We start from the raw sequence: 7,388 nt of genomic DNA, 5'->3' as shown, positions 1-7,388 counted from the left end.
ATTTACCTAAACTACTCCATCACTCACTGTAGAAGAGACCTACAGAAGCCCCAAGATGTGCAGTTTTAACGACATCAACTGTGCCAAGGAAAAGAGAGAAAGAAACAGAGGAAAAGGGGGCTGATGTATTATTTACAATGGGAGAATTCGAGCAGCTGAACCGACTGCGGGGCTCACTGCAAAGATTCGGGTGTGATGAGTGCAGAGGGAAGCCGAGCCTCTTTGAAGCCTTCCTGCTGTGGTTTGGTGGCTGCCAAAGCCTGCCAGGGTTGGACCAGCATGCTGCTGTGCTGTGAACTCACCTGCTCATCTTCCTCTGTGGCTCAGACAGAAGGTTGTCCTTCTACCAAAGGTGAAATGTCGTTTGGTTGGCACAAAAGGCATCCCATTGGTTGTGACAAGTCTAGTAAGCATGGAGATGACAAGCTTTACACACACACACACCCTGATGCCACACAGTGGGTACAGAAGAGATACTTGGGACATCTTCTTTTGAGAGGAACAAAGGCGGCAGGCTCTGCTGTGAGCTGAGTGGGAAGGAAAGGAGGACAAAAAGCTAATGGAGGAGCCCACAGCATATGCATCGGACTTCGGGGCTTCCTCCTGTTTCCAGAGCACATTTGTTCCATATGCTACTCTACACAGCTTTCCAGGGCCATAATGGGTTTTATTCTGTAGTTTTTATATGAACATGAATGACTCACATCTGCTCCAATACCCAATTTGCTCCCTAATGTCTTCAACAGCGAGGAGAAAGAGAACACAGCTTACACTCAACTTGCCAATGTCGGGAGTGACAAAATGTGTTTCAGTGCAGGGATCAGGAAGGTTAGAAACCTCAGTGAGGTCCTGGGAGGGTCCCTATGGGAAGAGGCTCATGACAAGAAGAGAAATTGAGGCCTGGAGAAATGAGTGATTTGCTCAAGCCCATGAAGGCAGGACCATTTCTAGGGCACCAACATGGCCCTTATTTGTTTTTTCTGGTTGTCTGCCATGTTGAATCTTGCTGCTAGGAGCTTTTCTTCCCCATAGAGGCTGAGATGAGAAAAAAAGCAACTTGGATTAATGGCCAGTGATGGCTAATCCCTCCCTGAGGTCAACAGTGCTTTGTGCTACTTAAGCTGGTTATTAAAGTTTTAAGTATCCTTCTGGGCATGGTGTGGGTACTGTGGTCAAGCTGGGACCCCAGAGAGACCTACCCAGCTCTGGGCTGTGCGTGGACACTCACCTGGTTTCCAGATGTCGGAAGTTCCACCCAGAAACCATTTCAATCCTGATGACATTTCCTGTTTGGAAACCCAGAATAACATACTGTTTATCTGAATCAGGTAATCAATGGCACCTGGCATACCTAGGATTCCTTAACAGCTTCTGGGAGCCCAAGAGAATCTTTCCTACGGAATGGGGTAGGGGACAAACTAGTGATTCACCAAACAGAAATCCCCTGCTTCTCCAAGACCTTGTCTGGAGTGGCTTCATCCCCCAGGGCTCCAATCTGCTCATGAGCCTGGCAGTCAGCATGAGGCACCTCTGCAGCCAGCAGTGAGTGTGGTGCTGCACCATCTTGGCGGCTTGGCGATGGTGTTGTGTAACTGTCTGCCATCTGTTACTCAGTAGCAGCATCACAGAGTGCTCATCAGTGGACGCTGGTGCAGCTGGTGCCTGGAGCTGACAGGGGTTTGCCTGGGGGTTCCCTGTGGAGCCTACCACAGACATGGTACCAGCAGGTTCAAGCCTGCAGGTCTGAGGTGAGGCTCCAGGGACCTGGGCTTGCTGCAGTGGTGGGTTGATCTTGCTGCTCCCCCAACCACCAACACACAATCATAATCTCCAAAGTGATGGCTGGGGAGCCCAATGGGATGCTCCAGAGAGTGGGTTTTAAATAAAGGCAGTGACTGGCCACCCTCTGGGGTGTTGTGTGATGATGGAGTGCTCAGCTGTGACTCGTGTTGGGCTGGCAGCAGTTCCCAGCTTGTCCAGATTGCTTGATTCCAGCGCTGCTTCCAAACCAGCACTTCTTAGCCACAGCCTGGCCAAGAACCCTTTGAGGGGAGGACATGTAGCCTGGGGATTAAGATACCCACCTCCAATCCAATGTTATGGAGCTGGATTCAATCCCACCTCCAATTTCCTGCTAATGCAGCTCCTGAGAGGCAGTAATAACGGTTCAAGTGGTTGACTTCCTGCTGCCACCCATGCCAGAGACCTGGATTGTATTTCTGGCCCCCTGGCTTTGGCCAAGGCCTCATCCAGGAGGAACAACACTTGGGGAGTTAACAAATGGACGGAAGCTCGCTGACTGCCTCCTCTCAACTGACTAAATAATCCTTTGGGGTGGTGAGGCCAGACTGCCTGTAGCCGAAGGACTATGTGCCAAGCACAGAAGGCTCTGGGTGGCCTTCTCCATTTCTGTGTATGTGTCCTGGGGGTTCAACCTTGTTGGAGAAGGACCCCCAGAGCTGTGATTTGAACCTGTCTCACTTGTGGGGAGGTGGAGACATTTCCCTGTAATTGAGCTCTGTGAGCATAGAGGGGAGGATGGTGGCTGCATGCATGGCTGTGTCATTCTCCCTGCACCAGGACCTTGGTGAGGCCAATGTTCCTCTAACTAAAGCACACAGGCCCCTGGATGGACAGTTTTGTTCTGCTCCCTTTGTGGGTTCAGAAAGTAACTAGTTGATGGGCAGTTACAGCACACAAGAGAAACAGAGGTCTTCCATCTGCTGTTCACTCCTTAAATGGCTGCATCTACTAGAGCTGAATTGGAGATGGAGCAGCTGGGACTGGAACTGGTGCCCACATGGATGCTGGCCACTGCCACAGCGCAGGTCCTTGCATTCAGCCTTCGCAACATCGGTCCAGCTGTCAGAAGAGGTGGTCAGTACCAGATGGGGATTAAGGAAGGTGAACCACTCCCCCAAGATGCACACAGACAGCATGTTGGAGCTGCTTGAGGAACTCCTAGTCCAGTGACAGTGCCATGAGTCAGCCTTGCTAGGTCTGTATGGGAATCGGATTCAAATCTGTACAGTCTAATGACCCAAGTGCTTCTAATTGCCAAGTGGGAGGAGCATGCATTTCCCCAAGCTGTTTGCAAACAGGGGCATTAGAAAACTGCCCCTCTGCACCTGGTATCTCTTCTGCCCAGGGTCGCTTTCCAAGAACCCTATGTGGTTAGGCCAACTTTGGACTCCTCATTTCCTGCAGGCACTGTGCTCAGATGCTTCCGGGGGGGGGGGTCCCCTGAAGAGAGACGATGGCGCCTTAATTTTTTAAAGGACATCTTTAAAGTTAAATTTAGCCTAGTTCATTTTTCCATTAAGCGGGGGAAAAAAGTTGCCAGGCACCCGCAGGCAAACACAGAAACGCCCTTGGGAGTTTGGGAGTTGGTGGAACTTGGCCTTGGTCCCCACTTGCCCTGGGTGGCCGCGGGGTGGGGGTGGGGGTCGGAAACCTGACCTAAGTATAGTCCTTGTCAGTGCCCCAGCATCCCAGCCTGGCTCCGGGAACGCCAGGCCAGCGAGGGCAGGAGCCGGGTATGAGCGCCAAAGTCCTCTCAGGCACAGCTGCGCTGGAGCCCGCGGCTTGCAGCAGGAGGGTGGCGGCCATCCCAGGTGCACCCGTGCCTGCCCCGCCCCGCCCCGCCCCAACACGGGCTGGCCCGGGAGCTGCGCTCCGCGCTCGGCGCCGGCGGCCCAGCGGCAGTGGCAGCGGGCGCCTCGCTTGGCGGGCGGCAGTAGCGCCCCCTCCCAGCTCCCGGGGAGTCGGTCTGTCTGTCGGCCCGCCCTCCCGCCTCGCTCCCTCCTCCCTCGTGCATCTCCCGGGGTGCCCCGCACAGCCTCGGATCCCGCCCTCCCCGCTGCTCCAGTCAGTTTCCCTCTCGGCGGCGGCGTGTGGAGCATCTCAGCGCTCGCCTGGCTCCTCTCTGGCTGGCTGCCTGCCCCTCAGCCCTTGCTTGCTTCTCTTCGGGGCTACACGAGTCCCCATCCCCTCTCAACGCAGGCTCGCTTCTCCCCGAAAGCGGACCGCAGGGTGGGGTGGGGGGTCGCCTTGCGGGATCCCGCCGCCCTCCACCGACTCGCGTGGCCTGCGCTCCCCCAGCGTGAGGCGCGCTCCGGGACTCCTGCCCCGCCGCCCCTGACCGCCTGGGGGTGCCCCTGGGACGCAGCGCGGCTGAGAGGAGGAGGAGGCTAGGGGGACCATGAGGCGCCTGACTCGCCGCCTGGCACTGCCACTCTTCGGGGTGCTCTGGATCACGGTGCTGCTGTTCTTCTGGGTCACCAAGAGGAAGTTGGAGGCGCCACCGGGAGCTGAAGTGCAGACCCCCAAGGTACTGGGTTTGGCGGCCCGCCGGGCGCGGGGCAGTGGCTTCTCCGGAGGGCGTGCGGTGTGCGTGTGGGGCTTACAGGCTGCCAGGAAAGCCAAGGCGGGGGTCTGGGTGCTGTGAACCGGGCAGCCAGCGTGGGTGCAGTGTTCCTGGGTCGTAGCAAGCTCGCGGGCAACTGCGGATTCGTGGCGTGCCCAAGTGGCCGTTGGGGTGGGTAGTGGGCGCGGGCAAAGTGGGATTCTCAACTTGAGCGGCTCGCTCCGGGCGAGGAGGTGAGAGGTAGATGGGGTCCCGCCACGGAAGGGGAGCTGCTGGCGAGCTTCCCTGAGGCTGACAACTCGCGGACATCGCCAGGAAGTCGCCGGCGGTTGGGGCCGGCGGCCCGGCTGGCTGGTGCAGGTGCCCGCGTGCGTGCGGGAAGTCTGGCGGCCGTGACCGTGACCTCCTTCCCGCAGCTGCCAGGCCCGAGCGGGGCGGACTGGAGGCCGGAGGGCGCCACGAGCGTGCGTGTGTCGCGGGCGAGTACCCTGCAGTCCAGCGTTCTGGCCCACCCGGTCTGTGGGAGACACCCCGCAGCTGTGCTGCAAGTTGAATCAGCCGCTAAGGAGCCTGTGGGAACCGACTCCCTTGGTCCTGGCAGGGAGTTGGGGAAATGGGAATCCAAGTGGCGTTTGCACGTCCTGCCCGCTGATTCATCCGCCAGCCCGCAGAAGCGGCACCTGCACTCTTGCCTTTCCACCCAGAGGCCCCCCTGCTCTCCCAGACTTGGTCCCCGTGCACAGAAGACGGCTTGACCCAGGGTCGTGGGGGGGTGGGGAGCGAGCAAGGAGGACGGGGAGAGAATTTCCTGCAAGTTGGACTATGGAGGATGTTCATAAATTGAGTCTGAAGCAGTCTGAGAAGGGCACATGGAAAACACGCTTATTTGTGTGTTGGAGCGAGTGTATGTGTGTGTGTTGGAGGGTGGGGGAGTTGCTAGCAAGCACAACAGCAGAGGGCCTGCCATGTATGTGCACACAGTAGGCGCTTTCTCCCAAAGTGGCTGTCTGGATTCCCCCAGTGAGGCAACAGGCTCAGGTTAACTACCTTAAGTCACTCTTTTTGCTGGTAGTGGCCAAACCTCTACCCTCAGGAGCTGTCCATGTTGGGAAGTTGGCTCTAAGAGTCTCTTAACCCTCTGGCATTTGTATTTCCGAATCTTGCCCATGTTGATGTCAACATGCATTTATTTAGCACCTTCTGTGTACCAGGCAGTGTGCTAGGGGTTATGATGGTGGAAATGCAGAACTCACTCTCTTGGGGGAAAGGGGATTTGCTCACTTTTGGACCAAGATGGCCTAGATCCCTGAGTGGCATGGGAACTGGGGAGCTGCCTGGGAGAGGGAGATGAGGAAAGAGAAGTGAGTTGAGAACGATGAAATGGGTTTGTGGCATGGCCAGGAGGGCTCCGTGGTAGCTGTAGGCTGAGAGGAATGACACAGCACGTTATGTGGGTTTGGCACAGTTGGAGCACACAGCGCTGGGCACGCCGTAGGATGTGTGTGTGGCTCAAGCCAGGTAGGACCCCGTGGGCCCTGGGGTCCTTAAGCAGGGACGTGATGAGGTCAGATGGGTGACTCCAAGCAGCTGTGACAGCACCTGATGGATGGCACACTCATCTCCTGCCGGACCATGGCTGGGGAGAGCTTCCCCTCGTTTCCTTGGGTAGTTCTGCTCCCAGGGAAGCAGTTAATGGTGCCTGCAGGGACATGAACTTTGTTTTGTGTTGGCCCTCATTACATTAAGCTCAGTTCTTCCTGCTTTTCCCTGGGGATCTGGACCAAGAGCACCGCTCATCCTGGGTAGCCTGGGCAGCTGTGTGGCAGCCTGGGTGAGAGACCTGGCAGCTGCTGGGATGAGTGCAGTGGCCCCACCTTTGGCTGGGGTAGGGGGCCGGAAGCAGAACTAGAAACACAGGAGTGACTTCCTGCAGGCTGGAGACAATGGTCTCATGCCAGGGACTGCTGTGCAGTCACCACATGTCGCTTGCTGTTTGTCATAACAGAGATTCCTTTTCCTGAATCCGTCTGCAGCCATGAATTAATTCTATGGACTTGAAGAACTTTATGCTTCTTATGATGAGGTGGCCTTCTTTTCTGTTTGCCTTTCCTCCTTGCTGTTTTTCACCTGCGCATGTGTCCGTGTGTCTGCTGACTTGTATGCCTTCTTACCACCGGAGCAGACTTGCTCCCTGTGATTGATGGGTATAGGAATTGGCACGGCATGCCCAAAGGATCTCAGTGGTCCCCAAACTTGACGGCATGTCTCCATCAGACAGCTCATTGAACCTTCTCAGTCTTGGCTTTTTGGCAAAGATTGTAGTTCTGTGGGTTTGGAAGAAGCGTCTAGCCTTGGTGTGTTTTCACATATATACCCTATGATTTTCAAGTAGCCTATGGATGAATGGGCTTTGGGAGCTGGATGGAGAATAGAGAATCTCACATCTCTTTAAGTTTTGCAGTGTGATTGGCTGCATGTAAATAAGGCCAAATGACTTCTTTCTGAATGGACGTCGTGTGGTTGAGTATATACACTCAAGTTAAATAATTGCTAGTGTTTGTATAGTGCTCCACAAATCCACAGACTCCATTTCACATCTGTTAGCTCGGAATATTCTAGTAAGGGTGATGATACCTCCATGCAGATGAGGTTGAGTAAGGAGGTGAAATAGAGCATCTAGGATTGCAGGATTCAAGTGGCAGCATCCGGACAAGAATGGGATGGGAACATTCTGGAATCTGCCTGCTCTTTCCATACCATTGCATCCCGTGGACTGTTTGGTGCTGTGCCTTAGCAGGTGGTGCAGTGAGCTTGGGGGATGTTGACAGCTTGAGCTGCCCTTCTACTTGCCACAGCTGGTGTGGCTCACCTGCAGTGGGTGTGAGTGGGGCCGATAAGACAGGAATTCCTCTGGCAGTGAATGCTGTTGTGTGGTCCTGCCACTGTTGCTGTCAGATGGAGCTCACCGTGGTCCCCCGTGCTTGCACACAGCTGTTGGTTTAGAAATTGTTTGCCGGTGTGG

At 55.5% G+C, this 7,388-nt stretch overlaps 1 protein-coding gene across 2 annotated transcripts in view; it reads left to right on the top strand.

The window, feature by feature from the left end:
- The first annotated feature begins 4,201 nt into the window (after positions 1–4,201).
- Positions 4,202–7,388, top strand: part of GALNT14 (polypeptide N-acetylgalactosaminyltransferase 14) — a 195,019-nt gene continuing 191,832 nt past the window's right edge. For both annotated transcript variants that reach the window (XR_005885162.1, XM_040993022.1), the window contains exon 1: positions 4,202–4,330. Coding sequence is in view for 1 of the 2 variants with exons in the window: in XM_040993022.1 (XP_040848956.1) it covers positions 4,202–4,330 (129 nt within the window). In the remaining variant the exon portion in view is untranslated. The remainder of the gene's footprint in view (positions 4,331–7,388) is intronic.

Source organism: Ochotona curzoniae, unplaced genomic scaffold (assembly GCF_017591425.1).
Source record: "Ochotona curzoniae isolate NIBS_2020 unplaced genomic scaffold, NIBS_Ocur_1.0 contig_883, whole genome shotgun sequence".
Classification (NCBI taxonomy): Eukaryota; Metazoa; Chordata; class Mammalia; order Lagomorpha; family Ochotonidae; genus Ochotona; species Ochotona curzoniae.
This window is presented reverse-complemented; position numbering and strand designations above follow the sequence as displayed.